This window comes from Gopherus evgoodei, chromosome 1 (genome assembly GCF_007399415.2).
Source record: "Gopherus evgoodei ecotype Sinaloan lineage chromosome 1, rGopEvg1_v1.p, whole genome shotgun sequence".
NCBI classification, from domain to species: Eukaryota; Metazoa; Chordata; order Testudines; family Testudinidae; genus Gopherus; species Gopherus evgoodei.
This window is the reverse complement of record NC_044322.1, coordinates 205,106,611-205,124,707: the sequence shown is the minus strand read 5'-3', so window position 1 is coordinate 205,124,707 and position 18,097 is coordinate 205,106,611. Positions and strand designations below refer to the sequence as shown.

At 48.2% G+C, this 18,097-nt stretch overlaps 1 protein-coding gene across 1 annotated transcript; it reads right to left on the bottom strand.

Annotated features, from left to right (window-relative positions):
* Nucleotides 1–298: 298 nt before the first annotated feature.
* On the bottom strand, nt 299–9,452 carry GTPBP8 (GTP binding protein 8 (putative)). Its single transcript, XM_030532873.1, has 8 exons — nt 9,375–9,452; nt 8,137–8,313; nt 7,130–7,228; nt 5,054–5,184; nt 4,539–4,638; nt 3,929–4,047; nt 1,698–1,823; nt 299–1,219 (listed from the first exon to the last, which is right to left on the bottom strand). The coding sequence occupies exons 1-7, from the start codon at nt 9,450–9,452 to the stop codon at nt 1,742–1,744; spliced, it is 786 nt and encodes a 261-aa protein (XP_030388733.1). The 3' UTR covers nt 299–1,219; nt 1,698–1,741.
* Nucleotides 9,453–18,097: the final 8,645 nt, after the last annotated feature.

Sequence of the window (18,097 nt, the reverse complement as noted above, 5' to 3'; positions counted from 1 at the left end):
GTTAAACCGATTTTAACAGCGTTAAATCGATTTAACACTGCACCCATCCACACTACACTGCTCTTTATATCGATTTAAAGGGCTCTTTAAATCGATTTCTGTACTCCTACAAAACGAGAGGAGTCACGCTAAAATCAATATTACTATATCGGCTTAGGGTTAGTGTGGACGCAAATCAACATTATTGGCCTCATTATTTTACAGTAGCTACCCACAGTGCACTGCTCCAGAAATCAATGCTAGCCTCAGACCATGGACACACACCACCGAATTAATGTGCCTAGTGTGGACACGCACAATCGACTTTATAATATCTGTTTTATAAAATCGGTTTAAGCTAATTCGAATTTATCCTGTAGTGTAGACGTAGCCCTAGTGTGGGAAGTTTATCCCACATCTGTTATGAGCCCCTGAAGAATAGGAGGCTACCACTGAGGGACAAGGTAGGGCCAGATATGCAGCATGTACCTCATTTGCCATGGAAGTTCACTTCTTTATGGTCAGTTGTCATCACTAAAGAATTTTGGTTTGTTCCCTGAGAGGTCCATAGTGAAGTTAGTGCTAAGCAAGAGAACACAGTGCAAAAAGGAGAGGTAACCCCTACCCCTTTGAGAACCAATGAGAGCAAGGCCTGAGGATTTCAAACTTTTGTAGTGGTGACCCCTTTCACAAGCAAGTCTGAGTGCAACCCTTCCTTATAATTTAAAAAAAACATTTTTTAAAATATTTAGCACTATTATAAATGCTGGAGGTGAAGCAAGGTTTGGGGTGGAGGCTGACAGCTTGTGACCCCGAGGGGTCCCAACCCCCAGTTTGAGAACCCCTGCAATAGATGCTATGTAAGTACTAATTCTTCCAGCAGAGTGCTCCATTAACAAGTGCTGACAAAGCAAAGCAGTCATCTTCCTCTCACCATTAACAAAGTCACAGCTTTCCTCCTGCTATTACTTCATCTGCTCTTTCTCCTAGGATCTGATGGGGTGGTGGAGAGCCCTCACAGCTTGTAGCCACTGGTGCTTGATTACATTAGGGTAATTTCCCTTGGGCACAGCATAGAGTTATGACTGGCAGAGGTACCACGTAACTCCATGCAGCTTGTGCACCAGACTTCCTTTAAAGGCATCATCCTCTCGTAACTTCTTAAAGGACAAGTCCCTTCCACCTCCAGGTAGGAAGCCATACAGCAGGAAAGAGTGTTCTTGCTACTTCCTTGTCAACACTAAAGAAAACATGAAAATCTTAGAACTGAACACAAACACCAACAGGTTCAAGTTCTATAGGGTGACCCTATTCTCATATACTATCTGTATTAAAACAGATTGACTGACAGTCACAGCTGATCAGTGACTAAAGGATGTTGCTACAGCCAGGCCCACATGCACTCTGTTTATCTCTTGCTATACAGCTAGGTTTTAGTATCTAAGCTTTCATTAAAATCTGCTTCACATGTCAAGGCTATCTTCATAACAACTGGAAGTTTGTTAAAACATGAGCTTTAAAAATCCTTTATTTTTTTGTCAATTTAGTAAATTAATACCAATAAATAAATCTAGAAAATCAGATAACATTCTGCTGCAGGCATCACTTAAGTTTCCTTAAATTATCATTAACAAGTTATTACAAACCCTCAAAATAATTTCACTATTTTATCTTATTTACAAAGCAAAAAGCAATGTCCAGAGCACTATGTTTGGTACCTGTTGTGCTGGATGAGTAGAATATAACAGGAGAATTGTGGCTGTCAGGAATTCATCATGGGAAGGTTTCCTGTAACATGGGCTATAAAACACCGCAGCAGGTGGATGCCAGAATACTCTATGGAACTGTAGAAAGAAAGATTTACATGTTCAGGTCCTTGCTTCTTTCAAATGCAGGTGCCTAATTCTGCTAAGCTGCCACTGTCCCTTGGAGTATCAGGTAACTTCAAAGTCAGCCAATTGTTTCTGATATATTTTAAAACATCAATAATTTAGTCCCACAACAATCAGGAAATGTATAGTTCCTGCGGCAACTTTAAATTCTATCCACTGCACGATCACAGATTGGAATCAGCAAATAATGTTATGGTACATCACACATTCTTTTCACTTAGCTTTATGTGTAGAAAGAAGGACTTGTCTTTCTGGTGCAAAAATGCAGCTTCACAAGAGTTTGAAATTGCAGCTCAGTGGTGCCCTAAACATTTTCTATCCAATGAAATTAGGTGTTAATTCTTCCATTTAGTTTATTGCTGCAATAATAACAGAATCGCTACACTCTACAGCAGAGGTTTAGAGTTCAGCAACCCTTAATACAAGTTTAACAACTTCACAAGCCATGTTCAAAATAAGGTGATGTTTAATATTTTTAATAGGGTTCTCTGCTGAGATATTTTTTAAACAAAGAAAAAATGTTACATAGGATTTTCCCCCGTTACACACACCACTTAATTAAATGTCACAGATCAAATCCTGGCCTATTGACTTCAATGTCCTAGGATTTCACTGATGTTTCTACATAAAGGAGCTACATTTGAACTTTTATCAGGTATAGTGTGCTCAGCAAAGGAAGCTTGGCTGTGGCTCGTCACTTAATTCAGGATCTCATTATAAAGGGACATTAACATGACAGTTCCAAACTGGTGTACGCCTTTACACGTTCTTATCTTACAAAATCCAGTCCTGATCTCCCCAGCCCCCTCCCCAAATTGACAGTTGCTCACTGCTCAATATCAAATAAAAAAATCCCAAGACCATCTGTCTGATATGAAGCAATAAGGGCACAGCAACCCCTGGAGAGGAGATATGATACTAAAAGCCCAGCTTCGGGTAGTCACTTATACCCATACCAAGTGGTTGCAGAACATTACACCATGCTGATTTTTGGTAGCCTTTAGCACCGATGTAAGCGACTTCACAAATGCAAAGCAATGGATATCTGGGTTCTATCTCAAGCTCTGCTACAGGTTTTGTGTGTGTCTTTGGCAAAGTCACTTAGGAGCCTACATAGCTTTGTGGCTCTAGGCCTTAGAATAGTTCTACTCTGAAAATTGACACTGTAAAAGCAGCATTTTGGGTCCCATATTTGACACACTCAACATCAACCTTGCTCTATTTACACACAGATTTTTTAAATTGCCACTGTCTCATCCTAGAAACTGAGAGTCAAGCTGGGTTCTTTCCAACACATCCACCTCCCTGTACAAGATTCTATATGCCAAATTCCATTCAGTTACATTTGTACCATGCAGCTCGGTTCAGTGAGATGGTACAGATGTAACTAGGGGCAGAGCTGGATTCTGCTAATGCTGGATCCAAAACAGAACCCAGCTCCCTCTCCCAGAGTTGTACAGACTCTGCAGGGCTAACAGGAGTAAGAAGGCTGAAGTTAAAGTTACACACAGGCAGCAGAGAAGTTATGCAAGATGCCATTTTTATCTTGCTCTTTTTCAGAGTAGAACTGCACGTTAGCCTCTCTGCCCATTCCCCCATCTGCAGAGGGGATACTTTGCATACAGTCTTAGAGCAAAGTAGCTTTATTGGGCAGCATAACTGCAAGTACTATCCTTGGTATGCCTCAGAAAGCCACAGCCATTTCAAACCTGGTCCCAAGCTATTGCCCATACGTGGTCTGTTTAAAATCAGTGCAGTAGTCTCAGACAGGCATTCACACCACAAAACCCACCAGCGTATGTTGTGCCTCTGCTGTCAGTCTCATCTGAAAGACCAAACAAGGAATGGGCCTTGAAAGCTGAACTCTCCTCTCACCTCTTTAAGGGATCTACCTCAGATAGGCTGGGGTCAGCATGAGAGTAACTTGCCCCGATACTGCCCATTGTACCTGTTCTGGGCATAAACAGGAGTTCAGTCTCCCAAACTGTCATACCTTTCAGTGCGTTTGGTGTTTTTCAGGTGCTTAAAATTCAGACATCAGTAGAAGTGAGCTTTACCTGACTGGGAAGAGTTGAGGAAAGCACCCCTGAGTGTGCTTCTCTGCGAAGTCCTGGATCTCCAGTACATTTTTAACCAACAGTCCCTTGGAAGCTTTGTCGATTTTGGTTAACACAAACTGCACAAATCCATAAAAAGAAGATTTAGGGAGCAGGGGGGAAGAATGTTGCTTTACTGTAAACCTGGAAATGTTTGCCAAGATGTATCACCCTCCCACCACTTTCAAACTGCTTCATGTCCTATCTAAATGGGATACTAGGACATGAACGCTGAGAACCCAACCTATTAAAATCAGGCCTCTTTAAGGGGTGTCAAACTGGGCACCAAAAATAAGGTCAATTTTGAAAATTCAGACCTTAAAAAAAAAACCAAAACAGACAATAGATTTTCAGGCCTCCCTATACAGTATGAATTTTTAAAAAAAAGTGTGTGTGGGGGGGAGGAGTGCAGCAATTTTTGTCCCTGTGCAGATCACCTTTAACTCACTGCTAGAGCTCTACTGCTGAGGCTCATCTGTCTGAAGGTACAAAATGTTTAGAGAATGCCCTTGACCCTGGCCAATTTACATTTTTATTTTGGTTCGTGTTTTAAAGAGAAAGTATAACTTACAACGTAAGGGATCCCAAACTCCTCCAACATTTCTATGGCAGTGTGGTCTGCTTTCTGAAATCCTACCACGCTGTCCACTAATAAGAACGTCCTCTTCAAGCTAACAAAGATACAGACAGTAACACAAGTGAGGGGCAATGCAACAATGGTTGTTTCTACGTTAACTAGGATGAGAACTGAGATGCTCTTTCATAGGATGTGGAGATGGGAAAAGAGAATTAGTCTCATCTAGTTCATCCTGAGAGAAGTCAATACAGGATAGCACCTAAGGGGAATATTTTCCAGTGCTTTGATCCATCCAAGCTTCAAAACAGGACTCAAACAATGGTAATACCACCACTTCACTCTGGAAGCTATACCGTGTTCTAGTACATTCCATCCCATTGTTGGCAATGACTTCTTGATATTTACACTTAACTCTTCCACCTTTTTATAATCTCTGCAAGCATCCCCCACTGTTATGATGCACTGTGAGATTGCAGGTAAAACACGACAGCATGCAATGGTTCTCTTACTTCTGACGCTCTTGTAAATAGGCTTCCACCATGTCAGCAAAGTCTTGCGGGGCGCGGTAGCCATAGCCTGGCATGTCCACCAACGTAAAGTATTTCCCCACTTTGAAGAAATTCATTTTCTTTGTGTGGCCCTGGAGAGAGACAGGTTGAGCTTTATTAAATATTACTAAATGGCCATGGGATTATAGATTTATTTAAAAGATACTTTATGCCCAACATTAGACATCTGAGCTGAATATGAACAAGAACCAAGAATCCGATGGGCCTAGAAGAGTGGAAAGTGTTTTAGATTCATTAGAAACGCTGAATAGACTTTGTAATGCATCCTGGGTAACTGACAAGGTGACTGAATGAGGGAAGCACTTCATGGTTCAGTAGAAACAGGATACCATTCCAATGACTGATAGACAAACTTAAGTTGGTCTAAATGTGACTACACAAATCTATGTAGCTGAGAGGAGGGAGATGCTATATGAGCCCACGTAGGAGAGTCCAGCAGGCACATGATGTACTGGACTTACATTTTTTGAAATTACAACCCTAGAGCAGTATCGGGGGTAGCCATGTTAGTCTGTTTCCACAAAAGCAACAAGGAGTCTGGTGGCACCTTAAAGACTAACAGATTTATTTGGGCACAAACTTTCATGGGTAAAAACCCCACTTCTTCAGATGAAGATTTATGCCCAAATAAATCTGTTAGTCTTTAAGGTGCCATCGGAACCCTAGAGCAGAACACTAGTACTTACCATACTATTTAGCCATGATATCAGAAAGGATTTTAGGAAACACTCCACAGCAGTGTTTCTCAGCGAGGGATATGCATACCCCTGGGGGTACGTAGAGGTCTTCCAGGGGCACATCAACTCTTCTACATATTTGCCTAGTTTTACAACTAAAAAAGCTCTAGCAAAGTCAGTACAAACTAAAATTTCATACAGACAATGACTTGTTTATCATAGAATATCAGGGTTGGAAGGGACCTCAGGAGGTTATCTAATCCAATCCCCTGCTCAAAGCAAGACCAACACTGCCCTCTATAGTATACACTGAAATGTAAGTACAATATTTACATTCCAGTTGATTTCTTTTATAAATACTTGGTAAAAGTGAGAAAGAAAGCAAATTGTTCAGTAATAAAAATATGAAAAAAAGTGTTATAGCACATTATGTCTGATTTTGTAAGGAAACAGTTTAAGTGAGGTGAAACTTGCAGGTACACAAGACAAATCAGACTCCTGAAAGGGGGTGCAGTAGTCTGGAAAGGTGAGGAACCACTGCTTTACGGATCCTGGTCTTCACACATAGCCAGAGAACCTAGTCTCTGCCTACGGAAGGTTCTCAGTTTGGGCATCATGGACGGGAATTGGGGGGGTTGGAATCCTCTCCTCACATGCTTAAAGCAGGACACAGGATACCTGGGGAGCTGTTCCAGAGCCACCACTGAGGCTCTGTGCTGAAGTAATATCAGTAACACACTAAAAATGCCTGTGTTGTGAGTGTTTAAGTCAACAGATCTACAGATCATGGCATCACTGGCCATGCCCCCAAGCCTTCCCTCTGTGGGTCCACAGGGTGTGGTGACTCCCTGCACAGCCTCCCTGTGGCCTGCTCCTCTCTGTGTGGAGCAGACTGCGACAGTTCCACTGCTTCAATGACCTTCCACAGTCATTACCTGAGTAGGAGGATTTAGCTCTGAGTCCCAAACTACTCTCAAAAAAAGAGACTACAAATTAGCTTGGTAGAGCTGTGTGTTTGTTTTGTCTCAGCGGCTGCACATCAAGTATGCTCAGCTTATGAGTAAAAAGATTAATTCCCCCCTCCACAACTGCTAGCCCTGAAAACTCACCCTGGGCTCTGAGAGTCAAGCTGGGTTCTTTTCACCTCATATTTCCAGCAATAGGACTTTTGCAAATAAACCTTAAAATTCCTGTTGAAGATGCACAAGCCAGAACAGAATCCAGCTTATGCTCCCAGAGCTTTGTGTTACCCCAGAGCTAAGGTTAGCCCTTTCTGTCATCACCCCTGACTGGCAGGAGCTTCCTGTTGAGATGGAGGGAATCCCGTAACCACACTTACTGGAGTTTTCGACACTCTGACTTCAACATCGGGAGCCAATGAAAACAAGGCCTTTATTAAGGAGGATTTCCCAACATTGCTTCTGCCCACAAAGCACACCTGGAGAAAGAAAGGAGATACCACTGTTAGTTTTCTCTCCTTCATCCAACCCCACTTGTGCAACAGGAGTGGGTCTCTCCTGCAAACCCTCAATTAGTTCTCATGCCCTTACCATCTTAGACGAGGAAGGATGGTTCAGTGACTGCGGCACTCACATAAGTCTTGGGAGCTGAGTTCTAGACCATGCCATAGACTTCCCCTGTAAACCTGAGCAAGTCATGTAGCCTCTCAGTTCCCCATCTGTAAAATGGGGATAATAGCACTTCCCTATCTCACAGGGGTGTCATTATGGATTATGAGGTGCTCAGATACCATGGTGCTGGTAAGTAAGACAGACTCGCTTTCAGGGAATGTCTTTGTGCTAGTTGATACCCTCCTATGTTAAAAGTTGCCGAAAGGGCCAAGTTAGGTTGAAAACTTAGTAGCCCAGACAACATGAAATTTCCATTTAATTGTCCTATCTGTAGAGATAAATATTTTGTTCCCTTCGTAAGGGACTTAGTCCTTCAACTCTGTAGAAGTCCCAGGATCTGTAAAATCTTGGGACATCTGCAGAAAGCCCAGGCCCTTCAGAAGCTATGCTTCCATCAGTTCGCCTGCTCAGTGTAGATAAAAATGCACCACTTGCTCTGAGGGAATTGACAGTGCAGAGCAGGTTTCCCTACATAAGATAATGCTGACACAGTCCCCATCGTTCACAGAGGGCTGACTGCACAGAGACGCTCTCTTTTGGCTCCAAGTGGTCAAATGAACTGCTAAAACTACAGCACCCAAATGCATGAATTCAGGGGAGGGAAGATAGGGACGACGCTGTATAGGATGGACTCCCTGCTCCCCCCACTCAGCATGTTTTCTGACCACAGGAGCAAGGATACCACCTCCCTCTCCATCCCTGGAAATGGCCTCACCTCAGGCTGCGACAGCTGTGGTGCATGGTCCATGCGGACAGCAGAACTGAAATAATCAATCACGTGTCTGCCCGAGGGTTTGAAAAGCGCCTCTGCCCTGTGAATGTCATCCAGGCTGGGGCTGAAAGTCCGGAAGCTTGCAGTGTTCACTCCTGGGGCTAGATACCTCTCTAGACCCTGGAGAGGGAAAACTACACCAGTGAGCTTTTTATCCTCCAGCTGCAGCACTTCTGCAAAGGATGCATTTTGGGGAGAGCTCCTCCACGTAGCGCTGTGTCTCCGGAGCAGGCAGTTTGCCCCCGCAAGCCTCCTCAGCCTCTGTAGCTGGAGCATCTCTGCCCAGTCTCCCAGCCTGCAATGGTGTACAGAGTCCTTAAAGAGCTGGACCAACAGCTGAACCAAAGGTGGCTTCGCACTGGAGAGCCGAGTGTCTCAAGCACACAGCGCTTTGGAGGGCCCTTTAAGGGGTTACTATATGGGCACTGCAGTAACACCCTGCTCGCCGCCCAGCAGTGCCCCCGACGCGTTCAGCACCGGGTGTCAGACAGGGCACCCAGCGGAGCTAGGCCGGAAGCACTGGAAATGCAGGGGGTCCTGCGCGGACACTCAGTCAGGGGCCAGGCCCTGCGGCCGGGCCGGGGGCGGCGGGAAGGATCCCAGAGCACCGGGGGCGGCAGCGGATGCGATGGCAGCGGGGAGGGACGCGCAGGGGGAGGGGCTGCCCGGGACTCACGCGCTCCCTGGCGGCGGCGGCCCGACCTCTCCGGGCCCTTAACCCCGGCCCGGGCGCTCACTTCCGGCAGGGGCGGGACGCAGCGGCCCGGCCCGGCCCGGCCTCTCCGGAGCTGCCTGCTCCCCTCCCCCCGCGGGCTGGCCCGGGCCCCTGGGGGCGCTGTGCGCCGTGGGGGCTCCCCTCGGGCCGGCTTTGCACCCGCCCCCCCTCTGCGTCCCAGCCCCGCCGCTCCCCCTGCCCCGGAAAAGCCCCGCCCCGGGCTGCTGAAGCAGGTCACTGGAGAGGGGCGGGGAGTTTATTCAGCCTGTTTGAAACGGGGTCGCTCCCTGTTTAACTCAACCGCCTGAGAAACGCCGGAGAAAAGGTGCCAGCCCGCCTCCCTTTCCCGCTTGAGAGCGCAGAAGGCTCCCCCTGCACAGGGAAGCCCCCCGAGACCAGGGGCACCACACTGGGCAGCCCTGCTCGTTTCTCACATGAAATCATCACGGAGAGGGGAGAAACTCACCTTTCCGGCTTTCTTCCGCCCGCCCCCCGTAAAGAGGAAGAAGAAAGGCACAGACCCACGTTTCCCTTTGCAGTTCATCTTTAAGCTACCTCGCCTCAGCATTGTCCAGCCCAAGTCGATTTCAGAGCAGCCCGGCGGCAGGGCACTGCTCTAAGGCTGGGCAGCGCCACGTGAAAGAGAATCTGTTTCCCCTTCCGTCATAGCCAGGGAGCTGAGCGGCTCTGGAGAGCAGTGAGTGGGCTGGCTGGAAAGGACCTTCAACAGTAGAGCGCCAAGTTAGGAGCTACTTCAATACTGAAATAGAACACAAGTTTAAATGCACCCCAGAAGGCGCTTAGTAGGGATGAAAAGTAAGGGGGGGCCTGGATAGGGTGTCCAGATGTCCCAATTTTACAAGGACATTCCCAATTTTGGGGTTTTTCTTATATAGGCTCTATTACCCCCACCCCCCGTCCAGATTTTTCACATTTGCTGTCCAGTCACCTTAGGCCTGGAAGAGGCAGAAGGTAGCAAAGAGGCATAAAAATAGGTTTGGGCTGCCTTTGCACTTAATGTCTAATATTCTATTTAAAAATAGGAGGCAAGATAATTATTCTAGAACCCCTCTCCCCTTGTTAATTTCCTGGCTGTCAACCCCATTGTGAGTGTAGAGATGTCTGTTTCTTTTATTCAGGAGGTTTTATTATGCACTATTGTGGGTTAGTGCACAGCCATGTCATCACTATAAAGGTTCAGCTAGCCAATCAGAACATGGTTTTGGGCCATCAGTGTTCCCAGCCAGAATCCCAAGAATAAGGATAAGGCTGATCCTACAGTTTATCCATTTCAAATCAGTGAAGGAGAAATAAGCTAGAGGTAGGCCTATACTGGGTTTTTGGTACTACACAGATGTACCTGCACCAGTGCAAGCCCCTAGTGCAAATGCACTGCCCCAGTGCAAAATGTGATTTGCACCAGCAGGCTCTTTAGTTTCAAATTAAAAACTCCAGCACAAATAAAGGCCATAGTTAACAACCCAGTAATAAAAGGAAACTGGAATTACTTGCTCTGGTCACTAGGTGGCAATAAAGGGGTAGTCAGTTAAAGAGCATTTTTTAGAAACTCAGGGCCGGCACTTCCATTTAGGCGGCCTAGGCAATTTCCTAGGGCGCCAGGATTATTGGGGGGCGGCAGGCGGCTCCAGTGGACCTGCCGCAGTTGTGCCTGCGGAGAGTCCCCTGGTCCTGTGGCTTCAGTGGAGCTGCTGCAGGCATTCCTGCAGACGGTCTGCTGCTCCTGCGGCTCTGGTGGACCTCCCGCAGGCAGGGCTGGTGCTTGCATTTAGGCAGCTTAGGCAATTGCCTAGGGCGCCAGCATTATTAGGGGGCGGCATTTTGCCGGAGGGGGCGGCAGGCGGCTCCGGTGGAGCTGCCGCAGTGATGCATGCGGAGGGTTGGCTGCTCACGCGGTTGCGGTGGACCTCCTGCAGGCACGACTGCAGCAGCTCCACCGGAGCCGCGGGAGCAGCCGACCGTCCGCAGGCAGGACTGTGGAGCCGGGGGACCAGCGCGCAGGGGGGCGAAATGGCCATGCGCCTAGGGCGCTAAAAACACTAGCGTCGGTCCTGGAAACACTCACTATAAATTACAGACAAAAACTATGTTAAAAGAACATTACGTTTGCAAAGTTAACCACTCACACGTAAAGAAATACTAGATGTGCATTGCTTGTGCAACCTTACTTTGCATATGTGCTTACCTTGTGCATATGCATTATGATACAGTCTTTATTTTGTCTATCAGAGTTTTATACTGACCCCATCACTGCAGTGGCTGAGCACCTTCCATGTAAAATCAATAGGAGTAGCAAAACCCTTCACTGACTTCATACATTCTCTGGTGCTTCTGGGATCAAAACTCTGCTGGGGGAATGGTTTGTTTTTATTTTAATGATATTTTCTGGTGTGTTTGGTTTGGTTTTTTGGCTGGGGAAAGGGGAGGTTGGTAGGGGTTTGGGAACAGAATTATATGATCACATACTAAGTTTTCCACAGGGCCCCTGCACAGAATGGACAGTGATCACTTGATGAACACCCGTTCAATATTTTGTTTTTGCCTTGTTGTTCAGTGTGTAGCCCAAGGTGTTGTGGGGGTTATGTACACAAGTTCACCGGGGCTTGACCCTCTCCAGCGCGGGGGGAGCCACGCTAGCTTACTACACACCGATGGGTCTGAGGAAACAGTCCAGCCGTGCTCTCCCTCGGTAGCCCTTACGGTAGTCGGCTGCACGGTGATTACGTCTGGCCCCGGCTCCAGTGGGGCAACACTCACTGGGTCAGGAGGCTCAGGCCCTCGGGGAGGGTTGAGCTGTAACAACAGTTATGAGCCCCGGCCCTAGGTCAGGGCGGGGCAGCAACCACTGAGTTAGGAGTGCTCAGGCCCTTAGGCAGGACTGAACAACAGGAACAGGCTTTGGCCTCCTCAGGCCGGGGAGAGGGGGAGTCTGGCACTCAGGAACGGGGTAGCAGGGGGGACGCAGGCCCTCCCACTCCACTGCGTCCCAGCCCGGGGCCCTAGCAGCGACTGACGGTCCGCTGCTTAGTCAGTGGGGATCCTGGCCACAACACACTGACATAGGCTCCGGTAATGCTGCAGCCAGACTGGCGTCAACTGCCCCGGGCTACTTCCGTACTCTCCCTCAGGCCTTACCTGGGTCCTGATGTCGGCCTCTGCGGGGTCCAGGAGCATGGGTTCTTCGCGGCTGGGGCTGGTTGGCAGGTCTGGCAACTCCTTTGGATAGCGGGCGCGGGGTAGCTCGGGCAGCTCCTCCGGGTAGCAGGCGCGGGATAGCTCCGACCAGCTGCCTTGGGCTGCAGGAGCCTCCCAGTCTCGAGCTCCCCTAGGGACGCCTGCTCTCTCTGGTGGCTGGGGACCTACTGAGCTCTGAGGGCTGGCCTTTATAGTTCCGGGTCGCCATGCTGTGCACTGAATGAGGCAGAGGTTCTGTGGGAAAAAAAAATAGTATGTGAACATGCAATGAAAGACTGGATCGTAACGTGTATGCACAAGAGGGCCAAATTAAGGTTGCACAGACAACCTTCATTCTGGCATTCCTGCCTCTTCTCCACCTCTGGCTCCTTGATCCATTCCCATTGTCCTTGCCTACGCTGTCCCAGTCTCTACTCTTCAGGCTTCTGATCCCAGTCCCAATCTCCTTGCTCACCTTGTCCTAGTTTCTCCCTCTGGCAATAGTGCCAATTAGGCAGAGGTGGGGTCAAACCCCCTCGCCCCACATTTTTGTACTTGCTCAAAGTCCTGTGGGCTGCTGAGCTGGGGGAAGGGAGTCGTTGGCCCTACCACTTTTATGCAGAGGTCCCTTACTAGCCAGTACAGCTACTGCCAGAGCAGTCTGGAGTGTCACTCTAGCTGTGTGATCGTAATGCCACTGAAATTTGACCCAGCCGCCTCTCTCTACAGATGGAGGGGGCAGCTGATCCAAATATCAGTGAGGGGCATTGTGATCTGATGCATGGGGTCACAGTGCCACTCAGACTTGGCCCAGTTGCCCCTCTGCCTAGACCAGTTTGGCTGGGCCAAGTGGTGTTAAGACCTGGTACATAGTCTGTTCTTGTACAGCAGAGCTCAGGGGAGTTCTCCAAGAACTTGACTCCTGGTAGCACTGGCTCAAGGATCATGTGGGTAAGAGTAGGGAAAGTCTCTGGCTGAGGGAGACCCAGGGTTCCTAGGGAGGTGGAGATGAACAGGGACTGAAACAGGGACCTTGCCAGTGATGGAGCAGGGACCAGAATCCGCTCCCGCACACACACACCAAAAAATCTGAATTGGTTGCACTGCAGTCCAGGCTCAGTATCCGAATCTCAATGTCCTCCACCTCCCACCAACTCACAGTCCCAGTCTCCATGCTAATGCCAGTTTGCCCCCACCCCTGACTCCTTGACCCCAGTCTCATTGCCCAGCCAATCCCAGTTTCCTTCTTCTGCTTCCTTGTTCCCTACCCCTGTGCCTCCACCCCATCAATGGTTCCCAGTCCCAGTCTCCTTGTCCAGCTACTCCAAGTCCCCTCCTCTTCCCCAGCTCCTCATCCAATCTCCGTGTTCCCCCCAACTGGTTTCCAGTCCCCACAACTTTCCCTCACTGCCTCCCACTCCCACTCTCCCCACAGCTGCCAGTCCCAATCTCCTTGCACAACAAGTCCTAGTCTTGCCCCACCCCCAAATTCCCAGTTTTTCTCTCCCCCTTCCAGTCTCACTCTTCCCAGGCTCCTTGCCCTAATCTCTTTCTCCAGTCTGGCTCTTATCCTCTCTGCAGTAGAGTCAGACAGCTTTTGCCTCACTGCCTGGGTGCCAGCAGGGAATCAGCCACACCCAGGCCTGGAGCTGCCATCACAGGGAAAGTACAGCTTTACCCTGTAGCCCTGGGCTTGGGCATCTCATCACTCTGTGGGGATGGCACATGCACAATTTGATCAGCACTAAGATCTAGGAGAGGCTTGAGTATCCTCACTGACAACAGAACCTTTGGAAATTTTAGCTGTTAAACTCTAGGATGTCTCTGAGCATGTGCCAAATGAAGTTTTTTCCAAGATTGATGCAAAGGCCAGCCCCTACCAAATTTCAAGTGCCTGCCTCAGAGCACAGGGACACTAGTGTTTCTCAAAGAAAAGGTCATCTGCAGAGATGGCTGGAACATTTAGGGTGAAACTTTCCCAAATTATTGTAACCCTTCTGCCCCTCTGAGTTGGCAGCAACAAGGGCCAGATTCAGTATCCAGGGGTTCCGTTTCAATAACACAATGTATAACCGGCTCGAGCACCCACCCAGTGACCTGGGACACTTATGTACCACCCCCCGGGCGCCGTTAGGAGGCAATACTTCCCCTCTTGCAAGCACGGAGTCTGAGTGTAGCAAAATCCTTTTAATAAAGGAGGGAAACAATGTGGCATCACATTGGAGAAACACCACAAACAGGATTATAACACAAACCATAAGCAAAAACCCATCTCCAAGTACGTTTGGCAATGTCCTTTCCCCCTTAGGGTCTTAAGTCCAATCACCCCAAAGTCCAACAAACCGAAAGTCTCTGGTCAGTGCCACCCCAGAGTTCAAAAGTTTATCTACAGAGTTTTACTCCCCCAGCCTGGGTGGAAATGGGGGGGTCCCCCACACAGGGTGTTATGGGGCTCCGCCTCTCCGTGGAGTTCTGCTGCAGCCTTCACCACAACCAGCTCCACTACACCAGCTGTGCTGCTCCTCCAGCCGACCCGTGAGCCACTCCAACCGTCCCCGCAAACTGCTCCACTCCACTCACTGTTCCGTGGGCTGCTCCAACACGCTGCAAACTGCTCCGCTCTGCCAGCTGCTTAGCGATAGGTCTTCAGGCTTCCCCACTAGTTAACACAGCACTCAGTGATCTCAGCTCAGCTGCTTCTGGATGGACTCCTAATGGAATCAAAATTAGCTCTACTCTTTAACAGTGGAGAAAGGAGGATGTGCAATTGGTGTTCCAGGCCCTCAAAGGGGGGGGGCATACCATCAGGTACATACACCAGTCCCCAACCTCTCTCAGTTCACTGGGTTTTGGAACCCATGTCCCTTGTCTAGCAAGTACTACTTAATTGAGGTTGAGTCATCTGTCATAAAGCAGTCTCATAGTTCCTCATTCACATAATCAGGGTAACACCACTTTATTCCTCCTGCCCCAATAACAAAGAAATTGGGGATCTCAGAGCTGTCAAAATAACCATCCCAGGCTGCCGTGGGCTATGCTAGGTGGGGTGGGTATGCCAATGCAAATACCTGAAATTCTTTTCCACGCTCCTCATAATTCACCACCAGATGTCAGGTTAGAGCTCATCCTGACTCTGCTTACATTATTCCGCCCGAGGCAGCTTGAGAAATTTCAGCCCAAGTGGTTACAGTTTGGCAATTGATAAGCAACCGAAAACAGGGTCTTATAATGGGAAGTGTTGGGCAACCTTAAAATAGGTACAGCTATGAGCCCCTACAATAGAAGAAAATGAGGGTATATATTATACTGAGCATACATTTGCATGTGCCAAACAGGGCCACCCAGAGGATTCAGGGGGCCTGGGGCAAAGCAGGGGAGCTGCGACACTTGTACTCACTCAGCGGGGGTCTGGGTCTTTGGCAGCATTTCGGTGGCAGGGGGCCCTTCAGTTGCTCCACGTCCTCGGCAGCACTGAAGGGCTCCCCCTGCACCCAAATGCGGCTAAAGACCCAGACTGCCGCCGGGCCAGGGCTCGCGGGGCCCCGGATAAATTGCCCCACTTGTCCCCCCCCCGGGTGGCCCTGGTGCCAAAGATCACTGAAGATACAGGTTGCTGAACTGTGCCAAAGCTGTTGATAGAACCTATTCTGTGTTCTTCCCAACAAGTCCCCAGTGTACATTAACAGAAAAGTGTTCTCTGTGGTAATGTAGGCCTTAGTGGATCAATGCAGGAGATCCATGAAAATGTAGATGGGGGGCCAGATCAAGTGCACAATGCCAGAATTTGAAAATAAAAAATAAAAGGCCGCACTTTCAAGAGTGAGCAAAATGGGAACTGCACTATCAGTATCCCCTACCAATACCAATATTGATGGTGTTTCTGTCCACACTGTGCCCGTGTGACCCTGCATGCCCAATAGTTCCATGGCTCAAGAAATCCTCTCTGACTTCACAAACCCATAGACAACAAAACCCTACTGAGCAAGTGCCGGACGAGGGTGGTGTGTGCTTTTGGAAGATGGAAATTAAGATGGAGATATTCACTGGCATCTCTGTGTCTAATGTTTTTATTAGATGAATGCTGCATTTTGCATGGGGATCTGTCAGTCAAGGTTACAGTGACCAGGCAGTCACGCTTGCTCTGACCTATGCACTACTAAACAGAGAAGTGACTGTTAGCCCTGCTTGTAGTCTGCGGTTGCACGTAGTTTGAAACTGAGTGTGGGGGAAGTGGATGTAGGGCAACAGCTAGGTAATATACCGTAATGCTGATCTGTTTTGGTGATTTGCATTAAAACCACCCTTGTAAAATTCTCTGTAATTGTGCTGTGCGTAGTTGATAAATTATTTATTTGTTTTTATGGTAGTGAGGTTATTTTCTGGCTGTTTTCCAAATTACTTATGATGCAACAGGGAAGGCATTGTTTGATTTGCATTAAAGACCAGTGTAACTGATGTGCAAAGTACACATGCCCTTTTCTTTCAAACCCTCACTTTAATACTTAAACATGTGCATGAGACATACAAACCTGATTGCGTACAGGGGCAATGTTTGCCTTACGCGTGCCTGAAATTGAGGTACATAGTCTTCCGTTTATCTGGCATAGTAATTGAATGACTGAGGAAAGGCCGAGAAGGGCAGGAGAAGCTGGTGTAGGTGCCCATTGTGATAAAGCTGCAGTCAATGGGTGTGATTTTGAGCCCAACACCCCCCCAATCAGCCTCTGTATGCTGCTACGGGCCCAGCCCTGGGAGAATCCCACCAGTGCAGGCATTGCATCAGACAGCTGCAGGTAGTCCTATGAGGCTTCTGCCAGGACTAGAAGGGGTATGCAAATGGCAGGGGTTACAGGAGCAGGGCCAGAGCACTACAGCAATACTGGGTTAGGCTGCCACCCCCAGGCAGTTTGGATTGGGCTGCTAACCTTAAGTAGCTCCCTGGAGCAGTCTAGAAACAGAAGGGTACTAGGTGACTTAACCACTTGTTCCTTGTTTCTTCCCCTTCACACTTCCCCATGGCTGTGAGTACATCTAAGAGTACATCTGCACTGCAGCTGGAAGGTGTAAATTCCAGCTCAAGGAGACTTACCAGCACTAGCGCAGAGTGAGCTAGTGCACTAAAAATAGCAGTGTAGCCCCAATGGTGTCAGTGGCTAGCCCCCTAGTGACTCAGATGGGATCATACTCAGGGTGTCTAGCCCGTCCCGCTGCTTGCACTTCTGTTTTCAGCATGCTTGCTCTAGTGTAGGTCTGGCTCCTAGAGCTGGAATTCACAACTTCTAACGCCAGTGCAGACATATTTAAGGCACAGCACAGAATCTCCCCCATCTCTCTGTTGCTTCTAAACAGCTGTTAAACAACTGGAGATGAAATTCTGTCTTCCCTGTGCATTGCTGTCTCCCTTCTTATGTATTCCAGCATCAGTTCCTTGTCTTCCCACTGGTACCACTCCCTGGTTTCGCAGGGTGTGCCTACTTTTTTCAAAGTGACTGGCACATGAGATCGCCAGTCTGGGAGCATGGATTTTTAATAAATCTATCTATTCAGGGGTGCTACCATGTGACTAGAGAACAGCTAACATCAGATCTATATTTAAGAAAGGGAAAAAAGTCACCTTTGTCATCTTTGTCCAGCTAGTCATTGTCTGTCCCTCCACGAATGCAAGTCAACACCATACCAGTCTGTTTTGTTACGAGCATGTTCTTTCCATTTCTGGCCAGAGTTTTGTCATGGGACCCGCCCAGCGCATTTTCAGTTTGCCTAGCGATTGCTTGTGGTCTCTGGAGATCCAGTTACTGATGTGGGTTGTCCACCTATTGTCTTGCCTGCGGACTACATGACCCGCCCACATTCGCTTTGCATCAAACATTGCCTGCACTACATCGGTCACTACGTCTGTAGTTGTACAGATCTACTAAATTCTGAATAAAAGAATAATTAAATTCATGGAGATAAATGGAAAAAGGGAAATAATGCCACATGGACTATGCCAGACTA

What these genes read in the sequence shown, in the direction of transcription:
- GTPBP8 (XM_030532873.1), bottom strand. Translation starts at nt 9,452, where the DNA reads ATGAACTGCAAAGGGAAACGTGGGTCTGTGCCTTTCTTCTTCCTCTTT. An exon ending in CACAGCTGTCGCAGCCTGAG is followed by an intron (nt 7,229 to 8,136) that starts GTGAGGCCATTT and finishes TTCTTTCTCCAG; the next exon opens with GTGTGCTTTGTGGGCAGAAG. An exon ending in CCTCAACTCTTCCCAGTCAG is followed by an intron (nt 1,824 to 3,928) that starts GTAAAGCTCACT and finishes TTCTTTCTACAG; the next exon opens with TTCCATAGAGTATTCTGGCA.